Below are 21,050 nucleotides of genomic sequence, written 5' to 3' on the forward strand. Positions count from 1 at the left end.
TTTGTATGAAAACTGTAATGACTTATTCTGTCCTGTAGGTGTCATTGCTCTTTTTGACAGAGAGACAAATATGTTTCAATAAATGTTTTCATTTGTGTCAAGCAGATTGAATTAGATTAGAAACTTTTGTCTCCGTGAAACATGTCAATGAGGAGAAATAAAACATTTTTATTGGATTATTTTGAAGAATGTCTGAAGGACTCGTTTATTTAATTTGGGCCTGCGATCAACTGGCAACTAGTCCATTGTGTAACCTCGCCCTGTTCTATATTTGCATACAATTGCAATGTGTGTGATGAATTGTGTTCACTTTTATCTCTCCCTCTCACACTCACACACACACACACACACACACAGTGAGACCAAACCTCCATGAACTGCTGCAGCAATCCCCTTTAATGTAGAACGTGAAAACTGAAGTTGGCAGTGGATTTATTGCTCCACAATAAGTAATTGTGTGTCACAAGTGAAAACTCAAAGACAACTCAAAGCTTTTACTCATTTAATGCCCTTTGTGGTGGTGTGACAGATTTAGCAGCAGCAGGATCTGAATGAATGCTGATTGTTGTGGTAAAACATGAAACAGTGTCCCACTGACTCTCTCTCCCCTCGTGCCTTTGTGAGGACCCTGTCACACAAAGCAGCTTGTTGATCCACTCTCTTCACCCTTTCTACCAATCATTTAAAGTTCTAAGGTCAGTTAATGGGACCAAGAGTCAATTAGCGTCTGTGAAGAGAAAACACAAAATCCTTAAAATACAAAATATTTATTTTTGAAAATGCCTTTATAAGAGGAGGAAGAAAAGAATCAGAACCAAATCGAAAACTCATACAAATTGTTTGGTTACTAGCATACCACACTAGTGCTAGGAATTAACCATGGACACTGCTCAAATGGAGAACAACAGGCGCTCAGAGGTGACCGGATCTCCACCTCTGCACCTCAACACTGAGGCAAAGCCAGAGCGCCAAACAGTGGCACAAGTGGTGAAGTGGCATCCTGGCTCTTTCTGTTGTGGCAATCTTCATTTTATTTATTTTTTCTTGTCAAACAAAACAACACAAAAATAGTGAGTTCAATACATGTCTGAAATACAGCGGGTACTTAACTGTTGGCATTGAAATGGTGAGGGTTTGGAACTGAAAACGCTAGGGGGAGCTCTTGAGCCAAAAGTAGAATCTCGAACTTCCAAAACCCAACCTGTGTGCTTCTGAAAAGAGAGGGAGGAAGAGAAGGAGGAGGAGGTGGAGGGAAGGAGGGGGGTGAAGAGGAAGCCTTGTAGCTGCGTTTGCAGCGCGGCGACAGCGGAGGTCAAAGTTGCGATAGAATCGGGCCGAGTCTCTGTTCGACCCGACCCGACAGCTGATATAAACATCTATGTATTCTTAACCTTTTCATCTTTTTTATTGTGGTTGTACAATATTCCCTGATGGCCTGCAGTGGCCGCTGAGTGTTATACAGAGTCCTGAAAAGATATTAAAAAAAAAAAAAAAAAAAAAAATCAAAGAGGAAAAAACAAACAAAACAAACGAGAAGTGATGTCATTGTCCATTGGGGGAGGGGAGGAGGGGAGCTTGACGGGGGAATCCTGTCTGGTTGCAGTTTGTGAGACTCGGCGCTGCTTCTCGTTGTTGCCTTCTTCAGATGTGACGCTACGCCGGTCAATCACACACAGTTCCTCCATCGCACTGCCGACGAGCCGCTCTGAGTCGGAGGAGGGGAAGAAGAAAAACAAAAACCATTGAATCAAGATGGAACGGAGAGCAGGAGCGCTGCTGCTGCTGCAGTTCCTTCTGCCTCCAGGCGGCGGCTTTGTTCACCTATGTCAACTTCTTGGCTTTGTTGTAGAGAGAGTCCACCACTTTGCTCATGTTCTGAATGGTTTCCAAGGCTGCCTCGTACGTTTTGTCCACCGGCGGCTCTTCGAATATGATCAGCACTCCTTCGCCTTGGTCGAGGATCCCTGCGGAGGCGGCGCCACGAACACATCAGAGCGCGGCGAGGTGTCGACGGTTCAAGTGTGCGAGATCGGCCGCTTACCGTGGAACTTCTTGTCCAGGATCATCTGCGATAACTTCCTCTCAACGTCTCCCTGCAGAGACACACACATACACACACGAAGGTGAAGCTTCATTAAAAAAACAAAACAGTAGAAGGTGGAGAAACGAGTTCAGGATGGCGAAGGAACCGCACCTTTGACAGCTTGATGAGGCCTGATATGTGCTCTATCTGAAAGGAGAAAGGCAGGTTGAGGTGAACCCAGGAGCAGAGGGCCGAGTCAACCAGGAGGCCAAAGACTGAGCCACAGACAAACACCAGCGCCCTCTCAGGCCTCACACTCATTGTTGCCTTTTAGACCAATCAAAGCAGTGCTGTAACTGGGTTTGAGTTGAGTTTCCTTGGGTACCTGGACTCTGGAGAAGGGCTCAATGACCCGGATGAGGTTCTGTTCCAGCAGGTTGTCGTACAGCGTGGCCAGGTGCGTGTTGATGATTGGGTCGTCCCTCAGCTCTGCTCTGTACTCTGTGAGGGCCTGCAGCAGACACAGCCCAGCACACAGTGAGCTGCTACACACAGGATGCAGCACAACTCTTCTCCATGTGTGAGTGCAGTTCTCCACAATAAACTTTGTTTATTTAAAGATTTCGTGTTTAATATTTAGAGACTTTGAAGAAGAAACAGTGACATCAAGTGGTTGGATTTTAGATTGCAGCGGCTTTCACTCTCCCACCCCTCCCCTTCTGAGCTTGCTAGTGAGCTATGGTGGCCTGCGCACCCAAACTTGGACACTTCACCCACATTCTTCTTCATTGATTTATTTGAGGATGTGAGCAGTCACCCTGATGATGAAACTCCCAGTCAGGCGGCTGGATTGTCCACACCAGGCTTCTTTACAGATATGGATGCTAACTGGAAGCAAGACCTTTGCTGTATGTATATTCTTGTGTGTGTGTTTGTTTATATAGATGTATATGACAACTGTTGAAAGGGTAGGAAAAGCAAAATACTTTTATTGTCCTGCAATTATACAATCTTACCCATGTCTTTATGGGCTGTGTGTTAAGTTTTTACCAATATAAAAATGAAAAATGAAGCCAAATTGCCACACTGGACCTTGAAGTGCCCGCACGAGTGGAGGGAGGTCTCACCTTTTCAAAGTCTGCTAATGATCTGTTCTTGCTGGCCTGCGCCACACACTTCAGTGCATCTGTCTGGAAATGAAAACAAAGAGGAAAACATTGAGACGACCTGGACCACTGCATAAGATTCCAACAGGGAAACTGGAGCCTCTCAGAATGTTTCTCTGCGGTGCGCAGCTTCACACAAACGGAGCTACGTGCCTGTCGTCCGGCGTATCGCAGGCCCAGTTTGCCGCTGATGAGAGCCTGAACTTCCTCTGGCCTGCAGGAGACGAGAGATCAGCATTTCCACAAGAGGAGCAGCAGAGGAGCAGCAGAGTAGCGCTGACGTGCGAAGAAGTGACTTCTACTCACAAGTTGAGAACGATTTTGCACAGCAGCATGTACTTGAGCGCCGTGATGGCTCTGGGGCTGTCGATGGAGTCGTAGCCCTCGAAGGCCTCGAAGAAGTAGGAGTAGGCCGTCTTCCAGTCCTTCTCCTCGGCGGCGTGGATGATCCCTGCGGCGCAGGCGACAGGCAGCGGTTCAGGCGGCGGCAAAGAGCGGCCAAACTCGAGAGAACGTCGACGACGCGCAGAGACGATGCAAAGCCGCCGCCGCCGCTCTGCGTTCACACCGGGGAGCAGCAACTGTGTATCGCAGCGAGTGGCTCGCTAGCATAAAGTGACTCGGTCCGACCTCAGTGGCTTTGACACAACAAGCCGTGTTGAAAAACACAAAAATGTCTCAGATTAACCGAGACGCGTGATCGCCACCTAGTGGCTGCACTTTAAAGGCCTTTCCAAATCAAACTCATCTGGAGAAACGTCTGTCAGAAGGTTTGCAGTCTGTTGCTGCACCCGACCCAGAACTTCCCACCACTTTGGTCCTTATGCCGCATCACCTCGCTCACTGTTGCCACTTGTTTTTCACCTCTATGGTACAACACAATATCAGTATGAGTGCAACCCCATCAGGCCAGGCAGGACCAACACACCTGACTGCATGTCCAGCGCAGCCTGCAGCTTTGGAGGGCAGTAGATGGCGTTGGCGGTGGTCCTGGCGGAGGTGAGGGCAGCGCGGGCCTTGGGCAGGTTGCTCAGAGCGTGGTACGTCTTGCTCTCCAGCAGCTGCACCTCCACCAGGAGAGCTTTGTCGTCCATCTTCTTCAGCTCCTGCAGCAACTGGGTGCCTGAGGAGGGACAGAGCGAGCGCGCTCAATAAAAACACCTCTGCAGTGTTTCAGGAGGGCAGACAACACCACCACCGGCTTTGACGCAGCTCATTTAGTGCATGTGGCAAACACAGCAAACATTTAAATAACAGCAAACGTTTGAATTATTGTTTTGTTTCCAAGAAGATAAGACACCGTCTTATGTTGTGTAAGTGTGTCAAGGACAGCGGCAAGACGTTGTTTCTCCAACACTTACCCAGCGCCAAGGCCTCCTGGTATCGCTTAGTGTCAAAATACAAGGAAATAAGGCGGGCCTGGAAAGAAAAAGGAGCCAAATTAAGATCAAGAGAAACCAAATAAAAGACAGAAGTGCTTTATTTCACTCCTTCACACTCAAAAGATCCATTTGGACCTGGAGGGAAACTCACATATTGACGAGTTTTCTGGAGTTTGGCAAAGTTAAAAGCATCTACTCTGAGAGTGTTCCTCGTTGTGAGGCTTAGATGGGGCGTGAAACATTTCACTTCCTGATCTATACTGCGGTCCATCAGTCACATCAATAATATAACCCAACATCTGAGTGTGGAATAGAACCCACCAAGCCTCTCCTGGCTGCTGCAGCAGAGTCTCAAAGCCTTTCAGCATCAACAGCTATCAGCATTTAAGGCAGAGGTGACAGACCAGGTCTCACTAACTCACCAACTTTTCATTCAGTTTCAAAACCAAGCGACGGTCCATTAACAATGCTGCATAGCATATCACGTCTCCACCATGAGAGCAAACACAGCGTCTGTCGCAGTACGAGTCGCAGCACGTTGACTCCTCCTGTTCGAGGCGTCGGGCTTTGCTTTTCACTGCCAGAAGACGCAGGTTTATCCATGCATCATCCCCCCCTTATTCAACAACCTGTCTCTCCTGGTCCACGGCTCACTCACCTCCAGAGCTTGTCGCAGGAAGGTTCTCTTCTCTGCCTTGGCCCACTCGATGCACTCCAGACACAGTCCCACCTCCTGACCCGTCGCCGCCTCCATGTCCAGGAAGAGGTCCAGCAGAGAGCGCACCAGTCGGGCAGCCTTTGCCTTGCTGATGGAGATCAGGAAAGGCCTCACAAACTTCAGCAGACCCCCAAGCTCTAAAGAGACACAGAAACAAGTTGCAAAAAGAGATTTCTATGAATCTGGGAGGGTGTGAGCGTCACAGAGGGACATTTCACCTGCAGCCTGTCCGGTCTTGGCCAGGAGGGTCCCCAACTCCAGGATGCTCTGTTCTTTGACCCTGACGGCTTCCTCATCATTCTCTTGAACATCTCTCCTCACTGGTAAAGTTGGGCAACAAGACAAAGTCAACACGGTTAGGTTCAATTTTAGATTGAAACTGCAGACAAGTGTGAAAAACACAACAGATCGATATCATATGTTTTTGTCTACACTGTTTCCATATGACCAGCACTAAATTCACACAAGTGGAAGCACAGCTTTTGAATTTATGTAATTCCCAAAGCCTCAACATGATAAACTGCAAACAATGTTTTAAGGAATACACAAATGAAAGAGTTAAAAAAAAAAAAACAACAACAATAATAATAGACCTTCGTGAAAGTTTCAGAGGGGAATCACGTCATAATCAAATGTGTTCATGTGCAATTTCCCCATGCGGGACTAATAAAGGTTTATTCTGTTATTGACATGCAATTCCGGACACAATTTAAGAAATCTTGATCAACTTGATGAACGCAGAAACATTCGTAGAAGATATGTCAGTGTTCCAAACACATTTCTTCTCACAACACTCATACTTGAGGGAATAAGTCATGCAGCAAGTAAAGCAAAAGAGCTAGTAGGATGGAGTGACAACGCAATTTGAACCGTGGCGATGCCGGTAAAGAAATGTCTCCAGTGGACCGGTGTACCTTCTATAATATTTAACTTTGAACACACCAGCGTTGAGTCATTTACTGATGAATCTTAACAGCAATAAAGCAATGGCTGGTAATTTACCTCTCCCTGCCAGGAAGCCTGCTTTCAATTTATTGGTGTATTTTCACAGGCGTTTCACAACAGGCTAACTAATGTTAGCTACAAGAATAACAATGTCATTCCGACTGTATTAAATCGAGCTAATAAACGTTAGTTTGACGAATATGGCTCAAAGTTTGGCAGCTAAAGACAGGCAAAAGTGAAAACATAACATTGTCCCAACGGTATTTCACATTCGGGGCCTAAAGCTAGCACAGTTGCTAATAAGCTAGCGCGCTAACGTCCACTAGCATTCAGTGCTGCCCACCATTCAACAGTGAGTCAGCACAGCTCAGCGCAGCTTAGCCTAGCACAGCACCGGCACTCGCTTTTCAACGCTGATGCTAGCTAGCATGTTAGCCCTGTAAGCTCAACCACGGAAAATGAAGCAGCTAGTGTTTCCGATTAAACGGAGGGAATCCGCCACAAAAGCTCCGCCAGACACCTACCTATCGAATGGAGGATGTCAATAGAAGCGTTGCGGTCCGTGCTAACGAGAGACTGGGCTCTCTGGAATTCAACCACTGCTGCAGCCGCCATCTTCCCTATTCAAAATGCTGCCTGAATGAATATTACGTGCCCGAAACAACGCGACAGAGAGCGTGTGACGTCAGCGCACGACTTGCATGCTGGGAGGTTGGGACGTGTTGGGAATTGTGGTTTTATTGAAAGGGGGTCAGAAACGACCACGAGAAAGGATACTGTACAATGCGTTTGCTTTGGCACTCCCAGCAACATTGCCGTTCTCAAAATAGAAGAAAACATCTCCGCTCCTGTGTTCACTGTGAGGTTTAGACATGACGTCACGGACAATGCAATACAACAGTGGCAGTAAATATCACCAATAAAACCTAAATTAAAAGCAAAATACTAGAGTGCCTTTAGAAGGTGTGATGCTCGCATCTTATTATTCACAGTCCACATAGTAAATGACAGTCATTGACTCAATGCGTCCACGGGCTCGATTAACTTTGTAAGGTACAAGCTATAAACCTGCCGACACATTGTATAGAGGACTCTCCTGCTTGTGTGTGTGTGTGTGTGTGTGTGTGTGTGTGTGTGTGTGTGTGTGTGTGTGTGTGCGCGCGCGCGTGTGTGTATGCCCGTGCCTATAGGCGGAGTTGTTTCCCAGCAGCGGAGAGTGAGAAAGCACGAAGAGCAGAGCCGCGCGCCGTATACCCCCGCCTTTGCGTCAACTTCCCTCCCCTCGGTCAGTGAACGCAGCACCAGCTCTCGCAGCATCATCCGCATCTGACGGCCAGGAGGAGGTGGAGGAGGAGGAGGAGGACCGGGAGCACATCTTCATCCCAGCATCCATTCCACAACTGGCCGCACCATCAGCAGAGCAGGGACGCATCCAATCCTCTGTTTGCTTCACATCCGATCTTCAGGCATCGGCACGGATTATATTTTTGTTTTGCCATTTCCTCCCCATTGTCGAGATGTTTTTGATGTTTTAACTGGGCCGTGCGTGTGTGGGGGGGAAACACGGTCTGGAAACCATCGCGACAGTACAGTTTAATCGACAACCGAGCAGAACCTCTGGTGAGTTTGCTTTGATTTTGGCACACATGATGTGTGATGTGATGGGAATGGACCAGCCAGTGAAAAAATAAATAAATAAATACATTTGCTATTCATTTAAAAAGAGGTGATCGCAGCGGCCACAGTTCAATTCAATATGGAAAATCAGTACAGTTAAATGTAGCCTTCTTCTTCTTCTTTTTTTTTTTTTTTTTTTAACCCTGCGGAATCCGGCGAGCTACCGAGCTGGATCTGTGAGGAAAACACGAGGCTCCTGCTGCTCGATGAGACGCAGCCACCGCCTATAGGATGGGCTGCGTGTTGACGACGAGCGAGCGAGCGAGCGAGCGAGCGCGCGAGCTCGGTTTCAGCACCACGGAGAGCTTCACACATTCACGCGTTATCCCATCCTAGGGGAGGAAAAAAAAAACAAACAAACACCCGCAGCCTCAGCGCATTATAAGACACCGAGGGCAGATTTCTGGACAGATTGGACGGTTTACGTGCGCGATGCGATGCGATGTTGGATCGCGCAGTGTTTTCGCAGATCTGCGCAGCGCAGCTCAGTCGATCCATCGACTGGTTACGTACGGCGCAGCACAGCGACGCACTGCAGCGCAGGGACACACACATACATACATACATACATACATACGTACAGGCACACACATACACACGCAGACGTGCAACACACAGATGCATCCGTGATGTATTTTTCTCTCAGAGGCTTGAACCTCCTACATCTCTTTGACCTTGGCTTTGAGCACGAGGCGCCGCGTGGAGCTACCGCGACCTTCAGCCCGCCGGCTGTTTTGAGGTGTTTACGTTATGCCATTTTTTTTTCCGCGTGCACGCCTGCCGCGTGGTTCTCCCGTCTGCTGCCGGCCCTAAAATATCAAGCGTTCTCACATTCTCACAGGCTCGCCAGGCCGGGTGCGTCTCGACATGACGCCGATGCGGAATCACTCCGCCGCCGCCGCCGCGGATGCGCACACGCGCATCCAGCCGGCGATGTTTAATTTAAAAATCATTTATTTTTCAATGGCGGCGTATTTTCCCGCTGTATCTCGCCCTTATTTCGACGCTATGAGTCATCCATTCATTGCTCAAATGGGTGTGCACGCACATGCTGATCCATTCCAGCACTTACGGAGCCTGATCAATGGTGCTAATCAGCTCGAGGTGCCGTCAGATTAACCAATCAGGCTCGCATTCATTAGAGCGCTGCGGTGCTGATCACAGCGCGTCGTGTTCGGGTTTTCCCCTCCTGCTTAAGAAGATATCTGTAGAAAATCTGAAGATTATTTAAAAAACAACAACAAAGCGTTCTGATTATTGATCTGCTCCTCTTGCCGTGTAGAACCCATCTGGATTTCACTCAAGGCGATCCTCACACAGTTTCCTCCGGCGCTTTGGATGCTGTAGCCCCCCCATCGCCCGCGACCTTCTCTGCCCTCCGTCTGGCGGACACCCCTCTGAGCCAGCGCGGCTGAAGCCCCTGGAGAAGACCCCCCCCTTCCTAACCTCCCCCACACACAAACCCTCACCATGGGAACCGTGCTGTCCCTGTCGCCCAGCTACCGGAAGGCGGCCCTCTTCGAGGACGGGCCGGCCACCGTGGGCCACTACACGGCCGTGCAGAACAGCAAGAATGCCAAGGACAAGAACCTGAAGCGCCACTCGCTCATCAACGTGCTGCCGTGGAAGCGCATCGTGGCCGTGTCGGCCAAGAAGAAGGGCTCCAAGAAGGTGCAGCCCAACGGCAACTACCAGGGCAGCAACGTGGGCCACCTGAACAACGAGAACCTGAAGAAGTCGCAGTCGTGCGCCAACCTGTCCACCTTCGCCCAGGACCAGAGCACCCCGGCCCTGGCCAAGAGCGCCAACAACCCGGTCTCGTCCGTCAAGAAGGCCCCCCCGGCCAACTCCACCGTCGCCCCCGGGACCCCCAAGAGGGTGATCGTCCAGGCCTCCACCAGCGAGCTGCTGCGCTGCCTGGGCGAGTTCCTGTGCCGGCGCTGCTACCGGCTCAAGCACCTGTCGCCCACCGACCCGGTGCTGTGGCTGCGCAGCGTGGACCGCTCGCTGCTGCTGCAGGGCTGGCAGGACCAGGGCTTCATCACGCCGGCCAACGTGGTCTTCGTCTACATGCTGTGCCGCGACGTGGTCTCCTCCGAGGTGGCCACGGAGCACGAGCTGCAGGCCGTCCTGCTCACCTGCCTCTACCTGTCCTACTCCTACATGGGTAACGAGATCTCCTACCCGCTCAAGCCCTTCCTGGTGGAGAGCTCCAAGGAGACCTTCTGGGACCGCTGCCTGTCCATCATCGACCTGATGAGCGCCAAGATGCTGCAGATCAACTCCGACCCGCACTACTTCACGCAGGTGTTCGCCGACCTGAAGAACGAGAGCCAGAAGGAGGAGGAGAGGAGCCGCCTGCTCATCGGCCTGGACCGGTGAGGGGATGTCGGGGGGGGTGGGGGAGTGGGAAAGAGGGTGGGAGGGAGATACTCCAGTCTGGCATTTTGCCAGGGTTGACTGGTTGCTTTCTTTCTTTTTTTTTTTAAACCATTAATGACAGGTCAAACCACAAAAAGGAACATGAGTGTGAAGGACAAGCGTGTGAAGTCCAGATTTGAAAAATGTTTATATGCAGCTGAATCTGAACACTGAGGATGAAAGTGAAAAGACAACCCAATAACAATCAAGGAAAAAAAAAATGCCAGACTTGGGTAGAACCCTTTGCTTTTAGACGCATAGTACATATATCTATATGAAAAATAAGCATTAGAAAAGGAATCACACATCAACAGCAATGAATGTGGAGGAGACGGAGGCTGCAGCAGCCAACCAGTGACCTTCTGACTGTTTGACCATGTGATGTGCACTGCAGGAGAGTGAGGGCCATCGCCTGACTGGCTTTCTCCACACGTCCAGGATGAATCCCAGGCAGAAAGCCCACCCCACCCTGCCCCGCCCCCTGGCTCTCTGAACCACCACGCCCCATCCAATAATATGGATACGACTGGACTGGTTTATGCTGTAGTACAAAAAAAGCAGGGGGAGGCGTCAATGCTGGATCCATGTTTTCTTTCTTTCTTTCTTTCTTTCCTTTTTTGTTGTGGGTTTCTGTTTGTGGCTCAACCAATGGGCTTTTACTGTACAGAGGAACTGCATTATGGGACTTTTTGATAAAGGAGACAACAGCCAGTGGACGTATGGCAAATTGTGAGCGGTCATACTGTGCGTGGTTTCAGACTACATTATTTTTTACCTAGAATATAATTAAAAAAACAAAAAAAAAACAACAACATACAAGAACAAGTTAATGGATGTCTTGCTCCCCCCGATGCTAACTTGTACGGAGGCTAATTTATTTCTGGAACAAGTTTTCTTTGTCTTTTTCTTTTGAAGAAAATGTTTTGTTCTTTTACTTAGAAATGTAATGTTTTGCACGTGTGCCATGCAACTTTACAGAAAACCTTTCCCGGAGGGCAGGAGCAAATTGTTATTTGTCTTCTTTCGACTTAATTTGTAAACCGACTGCATCTGCATTTAGAGAATGCTGTAGACAAAGTGACACTAGGTTTTTCTCTCGATTTTCTTTTTTTTAGCTATGCTTGCTAAAATAGGCTCTTTGTTTACCAAGGAAGACACTTTTTTGGTACTTTTGTCGATATGTTTGGAATGATTTTGTGCTTCAAGCATAATATGTTAAAACAGTGCCATATCTCTGAAACCACACAGGTGTCGAAATGCTGTGTTGTTTGTCCAACTCGAGAAGCATCGGGTGGGTTTTCATCTCCTACTAACTACTTAACGACCTGACACATAACCTATTGCCATTTACTTATTTATTTAGGCACATGTAGTGTTGACGGGAAGAGAAGAAGACTGTGAAAGGCAGAGGACTGGAGGAGGAGCTTTACTTCCTGCAGGTGTGCTTACCTTTGGTGGGAATGAAGATTGATCTGGTTTACGCACGAATATTATGAGGAAGATGTAATCCAAAAACCCCTCAATGGTTAAAAAAAAAAACAATTTCAAATCTGACCGTCACCAAAGTTAACATAGGAGGCCTTCAAAGAACAACGCGTCGTTTCACTTTTGCTCTGATACATTTTGCCCTGAATGCAACGACTCTGACTTTGACGCTGAGATTCTTCCAACCTGATGCCCCACATATCAGAAAGTAAAAGCCGCACACTCACACACACACACACACACACACACACACACACACACACACACACACACACACACACACACACATCGAACAATCAATTATTTCAATGACACTAGTTCAGCAGGACGGCAGAGAAGCTCCAGCGTCAGACATCACGTGATCTGACCTCCAACAGGAATCTCTTCTGGCCAGTCGGGCCGCTGCGTGACTGAAATTGCATTAACATAACCAGGAAAACCCAAATGACAGGGGGAGACTACACTGCAGACTGTAGAGAGGGCAAATCATTTCAGCACAGTGACATTTGATGGCTCCTTTTCCTGTCGGAGCTGCTTCCCAACTGTCGTGTTGATGGGAATCACCAAACACCTCGGCTGAGGCCTGTTGCGGAGGGGCAGACACACTTTGTATGGGCTGCAGAGAAACAAAAAAATAGGGCGTCAGTGCAACAAAAAAAAGGAAAATGAAAAAGGGAAAGAAAGCGGCCTCTAATTCTCCCCTCGCCTTCAGACTCGCTTCAATTGTGCTGTTTCTTTTCCTCCACTCTGCATCATCGAGTAGTTGTTTGAGATTTTCAGACGCTTTTAAAACCTGAAAAAAAAAGAACTCAAGTGATAGTTGAAGAGTTTCTGTCAAATTCTTTTCTGTATCTCGTTGCGTACTTTGTAGATTTAAGAAAAAAATCAAGGGAGTTCAAGAGGAGGCTTTTGGTGCGAGTGTGAGCGCGCATGTGTGTGTGTGTGTGTGTGTGTGTGTGTGTGTGTGTGTGAACGATGAGGTTTTATTTGTACAGACGTGTGACACATTGTTTTTTTCTTATGGACGTGGAGCAAAACACACCAACCACTCTGAAGCAGAACTTGATTGACTCCAGAAGGGTGCAGGAGGGGTGTCCATGTTGATAAATGAAAAAAAAAAACCAACAAAAAATGTTTTTTCTTTTGGGGAAAAGAAACAAAAAACTGTTTCCTGTGACTGAAACTTCTTTTTTAGTTAGCTTTTGCTTATTTTAATTTATTTTTGTACTGTGATGGAAAAAATAAAATGCACTGATTGTTGAAGACAGCCAGTTGCTTTGATTTCTATTTTTTCTGTTGCTTGCAGAACAACTGTCTGAAGCTGACAGACAGACAGACAGACAGTGTAGGAGTAAAGACACAGTGCCACAATGTTCCCATGGTGTTCACAAATTCAAGTGAACTTTGAGCTGAGAAACAGATTAACATTATTACTATTCTCATTATTCTTCTTATTCTTCTTATTCTTATTGTTATTATTAGTAGTAGCAGTAGTAGTACCGATAGTAGTTTTGCATTTGAAGATGAAAAGACTACAGAAAGATATGAATTTCAAAGCTTTTAATGTTTTAATGTCTACTGAACAACTTTTTTGTTATTCATTATTCAGCTATTTTGTGATTGACCACAAAAATCACAATGAAAAAAAATATATTTTTACTTCATGACAAACACTGGCAGACGCCATAGGTGAAGTGGCCATAGAAAGTGTTAGAAAATAATAATAAAACAAACAGACAAACAACAAACAAAGCTTGAAATAGGACTTAGTTGACCAGATTTGATACTGTTGAATATTAACCATGTTATTGTCATGTGATTAGATGCATTGTAGTATTTGACACACGCGTCATATATATTATACACGCAAGACTTCAGTGCTGTTATATGTTATCTGTTTTTATCACATTGGCAAGTGTTGTCTAAAGTTATTGATTGATTGCAGTGGGATTTATAGACTTTGTTTCAAATGTATGGAGGGTACAGCAGCACATGTATCATCTTGTTAAGGTCAAAACCTCAACAGCAGGACAAGAGGACAAGCAACGCAGCAGGACTCTTCAGGGTTCAAGACTGAAGTCTCTCTCATCCAAGAGAAAAGTCCCAGCCTGAAGTGCCATTAGGTGAGTGCTGAGAAACCAGTCAGCAGTCTTTTAGTCTGAGAGACAGCTGGAAGACAGAGCTGTAAAACAGTGGCTGCTGCTTGGTCTGGACAAGTGAAAGGGAGAGTGACAGGCGATGCTGAAGGCTTGTTCTCAACTCCAGAAAGACTTTAGCAGGAGTTTACGGAAACACAACAACTTCACAGTCAGTCTGTGTTTGCAAAGACATCTGATTTGTCTGCCATCAATGTGACAGATATTGGCTCCATGAATCACTTTGCAGCTTTATTTTAAATGTCCACATGTTTCCAGTGGACTCTTTTTAAAGCGGACCAGTGAAGGAAATCCAACAGACTTTAGGACGGGGAGGCAAACGTTTTGACTGGTGGCCACAGCGGGTTCTAAAATTTGACAGAGGAGCCGGAGCAGGAGCAGATGGATGGAGTTGTTTGGTGAGCCACCTCATAGGAGGAAAACAATATATCATGGGATATGAGGAAAAAAAGTTGTTTTACTTTCAGTTGAAAATGAACCAAAGCAAAGTTTCAATGAAATCAGTGTCTTTGAAGCCCCACAGTGTTTCGCTCTTTATTGAAATGACTCTCAAAACACTGAAAATAATGGATGAAATTCAGCTATTTTATGACTTACTGACTATTAATATCATTTCTTCAAGTTTGGCGAGCCGGATTAAAAGGCTTGACAGATATGACCGAATATGGCCCCCGGGCCGTAGTTTGCCCATGCCTGCTTTAGGATATACATGTAAACATAAAATATTAATGTTTCTCCAAAGACGGCATGTATCCTGCATTTGTGCCTTACATCTCACCTCTGTGTGAGCGCCTGGCCTGCACACATGCTGACAGTAAATCCTGCAACAGCTGCCATGAGGCCCCCCCCCCCCAGGCTGCTGGGAATCACTGCTGCATCCTCAGCCTCATCAACAGCCTGAAAGAGCCTCGTATGAGTTAGCTCGGGTCGATACACTCATCGCACCCTCTATTAATTCCCATTCATTTTAACCGCTGGGCCAGTCTGCCACCTCTTCATCGCTTCCCCCAGGGAGGGGGCGGGGCATTGAATGATAAACCCAGAGGCTCCTCCCACTCTGTCCAGCAGATGATCTTCCCTCGACCAGTGGTGTTGTTGTTGTTAAGGCCCTGCTGGGCTGATCGCCACAGCTGACGGCTGACACACAGCGCAGATGGAATGGATGGAATGATGCGTCGTCATGTCGACCCACTGAACAGAGCTGCTAATGGGTGGGTGGGCTCATGTTGTACCTCACCCAGTTATCACAGCGTCGGCATTAGTGTCAGCCTCCCGCGCTAACTACACACACACACACACACACACACACACACACACACACACACACACACACACACACACACACACACACACACACACACACACACACGTCGGAAGCACTCGAGTCAAAATGATGACAACCAGAAGCAGCCACAGTATGGGAATGAATTTATTCATTAAATGATGACAGACATACATTTATTTATTTTTATTTTTTTCAACTTTGTTAAATGCATACTTTGCATTAATTATGAATATAAACCAAATAGAACAGCAGAATATAAACGTGTATATTCAAAATTAGGCACATGCTGACAATTATTGCGAAACCCACACAGGAAAAATTGAGCGATGCAGAGACATTGGACCTGGTTGAGCTTTGGCTGATGGTAGGAAAGGAAAGACAACTGAGGTCACTTAATGTGGGACAACCCTTATGGCACGACACTCATCGTTTGAACACACAACTAGAACTGAAGTACCTGCACCGCATCCTGAAGTGACAATGAGGGAGGAAAGACGATGAGAATGAACGAAAAGTCATCTTTGCTGATTAGCGTTGTACACCATAAAAAAAAGCAATTACAAAATGGTTCATTAGAAGAAATCCAAAAAAATGACAAAATGATAATAAACTATTCTTTGTTTTGATTAAAAAAAAGCATTATTTCAGGTTTGACACTGCGCTCCTGTTGCAGCTGTGAGTTAGAAGGAGACAGTGGAAACAGCGGAGCGGCTTCGCTGCCTTTGCCGAAGGACACAGGGAGCCCAGCGAGGCGAGGAGTGAGGATGGGGCTGAGGGGATTATGGGATGGCAGGAGGAGAAGAAGGCAACGCGTTGGCTTTTGCTCTCCGACTCGCTCCGCCGTGGAGAGGAGCGCTGGAGTGAGGAGGAGTGACACGGAGAGCCTCCTAATGATGAGCCCTGAATAGCAGAGCAGAAAAGGCCCTGTGGGAGATTAGCCGTGCTGCAGGACACGGATCATCCACACACACACGCACGCACGCGCGGACCGCAGACAGCTCCTTCGCTTGAGCTTTGCCCAATCGCTGCCAACTAAAGCGAGCCATGTCACTTCCTTCATCCAGAGTGCGAACGCAGCAGCGGCAGAAAAACAACTCTTCTGATATACTTCTACCAGAGACGGGCAGGGATTGACGAGCCAGTGAGGATAAGAGATGCGTGTTTGATGTCAATGAATATGGCCACGCACATGTGTGACTATACCAGAGAAGGAGGCGACTGCGCCCCCTCAACTAGGACAGACACCCAGGGAGCACCGAGTGCCAACCACGAGTCTGTGACTCAGACTGAGCCGAGCAGCTGTGGGCAGAGAAACCCACAAACCTGTGACGGCTGCTTTCTTGGTGACATTGATGTTCCCTTCAGCTTTGTGTCCACTCTCTACAGGTGAAACAGAACATTGCGACATCTGTCTGGAAACTGTTTTTCCAACTCCAAGCTTTCCATGTTAACATCTAAGACAATTGTTAAATGGCTAATATTAGCCGCCTGGTTTAGCCTCATTCCTAAAACCAAAACAGAAGGAAATTACTTGTGTTTAAAATTGTACATTTACTTTTACATCAAGACAGTTGAAATTAACATCCCGAGAGGTTAGTGAGAGCTAGGAAGGCTGAACTTAAGGAGCTTTGAAAGTTTAATTACAGCTCTACTGTATATATAGCCAGGCTGGCAAGGAAACTAGCGTGCTAAACGTTACCTAGCATGTTGGAATTAGCTTTAATTAGCTAATTTACTAACTACGAAAGATTGAGTCCTAGTCAGGGAGATGCAATCGCCTATGAGGTCTGCCTAATAGCTGGACATTTGAGCCATATAAACACAATAGGTTGAATGATATGTAGAATAACTGGAGACAAGAGTGTAAAGCCTGAGTGGCTAGCAGCACACAAGACCAAGGCTAGAACTCTATGATAGGACTCGCAGCAGCATTGGAAAAAAGAAACTGAAAATCAAGGTTGGATTCACTCCCACCATCACTCACTCTCTCACACACACACACACACACACTCACACACACACACACGTTCTTCATGATGATGTGAAAGTGTAGATCCAATAAGAGTGTGAGAAAAACATTTACTATCTACTGTACTTGTTCTAATTATGGCATCCCTTTTACACTGAACAGTGGACTAAGTGCTGCGACATTTAATGCGATATAATAAGGGTATTACACAAGTAAAACAATGGATAAAGAGTGTAAGTAGCTGGATTTAAATTAATATATTCTAAGGTTTAGCATTAGCCAGCTGTAATGCTCAGGATCTGCTCAGCACATCCTGTGGAAATGATGACAAACTCGGCGAAGATGCTTTCAGACTCCCTTGGTCATGTGCGATTGTAAACATTCAGTGAGGGAAGAATGTGGACAACTCTTGACTTCGAGTCAGTGTCTTCCCTTCCATTGGCAGAACATCGACGTCACAAATCATCTTGCTTCATCCTCAGGGTCCCGCTCTTGATCTGGCTCCTGCGTCCACGGCTGCAGGGATTTTTAATCCCCGCAAAGCCTCAGGATCCCCCCTCCGATCTCCCCACCCCACCCCCTTCAATTATGTAACATCAGTGGTTCAGGGAGCAGGCATCGTATAATCTCCTCTCACCTTCACGACCACAATATTTCATCTGCGGTTTGAGTAAATATTGCACGTAAGCAAATCACTGGAGTTTTGAATTGAACAAAAAAGGAAGGATTATCCTGTAGTGCGCACTTCGGAAAGCTACTCTGCTGGTTTTGCACGTGGGTGTGTTCACGTGCACTCTCCCTACCAATGGTTAAATTGCACAGAGAAGAAGGAAGAAGGTCAAATTTGGCATTGCTTTGCATCGTGGGGACTCAGTGATTCAGTGATCTGCTGGATCTCGGGTGTGAACGGTCACGCTGTTACCAGCAGCTCTGGAGAAAACCAGTTGGACAGTCATCATCTCAGGGCTCTCACTCCCCACTGGTCCACTCTAGTTGCCAGGCACAGCCAGGATGTAGCCGGAGCGGCTCTTGATGAAGTCTGGCTGTGATTGGTTGATCTTGGGCTCCACGATGACTGTGGACTTCCTGCCGTGCAAGCTGCACTGGATGGGACTGGCCACGTTGACCTGGAGCCTCCGCTTCTCGCTGCACCAGAGACAAAAGGGGGGAGAAGAGTGAGTGCTTCATCGCACGCCATCGCAGACACATCATAGTTGACACATAAACACAAGTACAGAAACACACGCACGCTGTACTGTAGTCAATTATCAAGCAACTTACCTTAGTGGACTTGCATTGCTTTCACTCCCAGTTTAAAATGCAGAGGAATAAAACATGCGGATCCATTAGTGACCCGTGCGTGCGCGCCTGTGCGTGCGTCCCACTTATTGAATACATGAGAGCTATAAATCACTCATAATCTTGACCATGCTGCCATAAATCACACATGTGCAGCTGACTTATGTTAATGTGCTGATGAACGGCATCAAGGCGCAAAACAGTTTCTTAAGCGATTAATGGGTTTGACAGGCATGACAAAGTACAGACTTATAATTCTAAGAAAATCCAAAGCCAAAAACATGGTGGACAGAAGCGCCACCATGTTGTGCTCCAGTAGGCCAAAAGCATTGGTCCAAAGGTTCCAGACTAAACATGGAGGAAGCAAAATCATTTTTGTGGTGTGTTTTGAGTGTTTATTTTGAGCCTGTAGTTTATAACTAATACTGCAGCCCATTGCCTGCACTCTTACACGGTCTCACTACAGCAGAAGAAACAATGATTGTTTATAACCGATGCCCCCACCACCAACAACAACAGCTGGAGGCGGTCAACATGTTTGGGCTATTTTTTTTCTAATTTGGTATGTATGTATGTGAGTTGCTGGATGTAACAAACAGAAATTAAACAGAGATGGTGGTAGCTGAGCCCTCCAGTCCTCCAGCCTGCAGGATGGCTCCTGCCAGTGACAGTGTGCAGACAACACATGAACAATGACCAGAGGCACTCTGTGGTAATATTCAAAGGGATAGTTCAACAGTTTGGCACAGTCGCACATTGTTATCATCTCAATGGTTTTATGAGTCAATAGATTCCATTCAATTATCAGTGCAGTGGTGGGTGGGTGAACAGTGGAGGTGAAGGGTACAGGTCCGCCTCTGTCCAAAGTCATGCACAATCCAACAACAGTTGTGACCTACTCCAACCTATTAACTTAATAATGCAATAATGTTTAACAATTCGGCAACACACAAAGCAAATACTCCAAACTGCTTTCTTGAGTGAAGCACTGGGCAGCCACTTAGTTTAATGCTCAGATAAATAAGGCTCTGGGTTAGTTAGTGAAGAAGTATCATCACAATCCACTACAAAGTCAATAAATCCATAATCAGACGCTTCGTAATGTTACTGAAAACAACAGCTACTGACAGTCAAAGGGGATGTGCCCACACATGGGGATTATAGACTGGGATTGTTGAACTTTAAGATAACACAAGCGCTTGTACTGTACAATGCCAGGATGAGTAGTCAGACATCTACTATAATGAGAGCGGGGGAACGTAGGTGTATGGATGCGTTTTGCTGTTTATAAGTGCAGTTGTGTAAGCCAGAGGCCACGCGAGTGCGAGCCTGTGTGTGTGCGTGAGTGCGTGGGTGAAGAATCTGCAGTGTTAACCTGCTGAACGTCCCGAGATCTCAACCTCATCGCACCAGAGAGATCATCGTGCATGTGCAGGAGCGGCAGTTTGAGCGAAGAGACGGCAAAAACAGAAGGCAAAAAATTGAACAGGAGCGACTGTATGATGATGCCATTTCCTGGATGATCAAATACACTGAAGCAGACTTGGTCGAAACACGCTTGTGGAGCACCTCTTCAATATTTTTTATTTTTAAGTGTGTGTTTTTTCATCTGCTTATTTAAAAAAAAAATAAGCAGGAACTAATCAAGGGTGAGTTAAACATAGCGGAGAAGGCAGCAGTAGTAGCGGAGTGGCCTTCAGCGTCCATCACCGCTGGTCCGCTCTCTCTGGGTCAACGACTTTGTCTCACTTCTGAATATAATCAATGGTGGAGATCGGTGTTGAAGAGTGGAGTAAAAAAAAAAAATACACACAATGCAGCTGTGCAGCCTGACCTCGTCGCTTCCTCACGCCCTGAACTCAGCGAGAGGGTTTGAGATGCGGGGCCAAGGAGGTGAGGGTGGAGGAGAGCGGTCCGCTGACACCGACTTGTTGTTGCAACTACAAGTCAATGAAAAAAAACAACAAAAAAAAACAAAACCCCAGACAAAAGCGAGCGAGGAGGCGTCGGCCGCCCACACCGCACTCCTCTGCAGGAGCGGCCGGGCTAAGAGCGCCGCCGAAGCCGGTTTCCATGGAAACCGCCCCGCGAAGCAAACTCCCCCATCTGTCATGGCTGTCAGCCAGCCAACGGCGCTTCATGTGAGCATGTGCGAGTGTGTTGGTGTGTGTGTGTGTCTGTCTGTCTTTCATCACTTCTGCATCTCACTGAGATGCCAGAGGGGGAAGGCAGGGGTGGTGGGGGGGCAGCTCTGAGCTCCTGGTGAAGGGCAAATGGGGTTAGAGGTGTGTGAGACGCACAACAACAAGGCCTTTATTTCCAATAAAAACAAACAGAATTTTTTTTCCAGCTCCGACTGGAAAATCATCATCTGCAGTGTGTTTCAGTGACTGGCTCTTCATCAGGAGACATCCCGACCAAGTCACAGCCGGCGCTGCCGCCGCCGCCCCCTCAGGGCAGACTTCAGTAGATGGCCTCTCTCTGACTGGGAAATCAATTTTCTCCTTTTTGGGCCAACACCCCC

General features: G+C 47.1%; 3 protein-coding genes across 4 annotated transcripts in view; 1 reads left to right on the forward strand and 2 right to left on the reverse strand.

Annotated features, from left to right (window-relative positions):
- Window positions 1–751: 751 nt before the first annotated feature.
- psmd11b (proteasome 26S subunit, non-ATPase 11b) lies at window positions 752–6,908 on the reverse strand. 2 transcript variants are annotated; one of them, XM_076034891.1, is made up of 13 exons: window positions 6,759–6,908; window positions 5,508–5,609; window positions 5,230–5,426; window positions 4,551–4,608; window positions 4,118–4,312; window positions 3,496–3,640; window positions 3,343–3,403; window positions 3,151–3,213; window positions 2,409–2,534; window positions 2,195–2,230; window positions 2,042–2,093; window positions 1,822–1,964; window positions 752–1,705 (listed from the first exon to the last, which is right to left on the reverse strand). In XM_076034891.1, the coding sequence occupies exons 1-12, from the start codon at window positions 6,847–6,849 to the stop codon at window positions 1,822–1,824; spliced, it is 1,269 nt and encodes a 422-aa protein (XP_075891006.1). In that variant the 5' UTR covers window positions 6,850–6,908; the 3' UTR covers window positions 752–1,705. The 2 variants fall into 2 exon arrangements, with proteins under 2 accessions (XP_075891006.1, XP_075891005.1); XM_076034890.1 differs by having other exon boundaries at window positions 3,151–3,209; window positions 3,339–3,403.
- Window positions 6,909–9,206: 2,298 nt separating this feature from the next.
- Window positions 9,207–13,084, forward strand: cdk5r1b (cyclin dependent kinase 5, regulatory subunit 1b (p35)). Its single transcript, XM_076034898.1, has 2 exons — window positions 9,207–10,289; window positions 10,727–13,084. The coding sequence occupies exons 1-2, from the start codon at window positions 9,382–9,384 to the stop codon at window positions 10,746–10,748; spliced, it is 930 nt and encodes a 309-aa protein (XP_075891013.1). The 5' UTR covers window positions 9,207–9,381; the 3' UTR covers window positions 10,749–13,084.
- Window positions 13,085–15,384: 2,300 nt separating this feature from the next.
- myo1d (myosin 1D) overlaps window positions 15,385–21,050 on the reverse strand; it is a 68,349-nt gene continuing 62,683 nt past the window's right edge. The window contains exon 22 of the mRNA XM_076034882.1: window positions 15,385–18,373. Coding sequence (XP_075890997.1) covers window positions 18,217–18,373 — 157 coding nt within the window. The 3' untranslated portion in view covers window positions 15,385–18,216. The remainder of the gene's footprint in view (window positions 18,374–21,050) is intronic.

Source organism: Nelusetta ayraudi, unplaced genomic scaffold, assembly GCF_046127955.1.
Source record: "Nelusetta ayraudi isolate G7.1 ecotype Tasmania unplaced genomic scaffold, CSIRO-AGI_Nayr_v1 ptg000042l, whole genome shotgun sequence".
Lineage (NCBI taxonomy): Eukaryota > Metazoa > Chordata > Actinopteri > Tetraodontiformes > Monacanthidae > Nelusetta > Nelusetta ayraudi.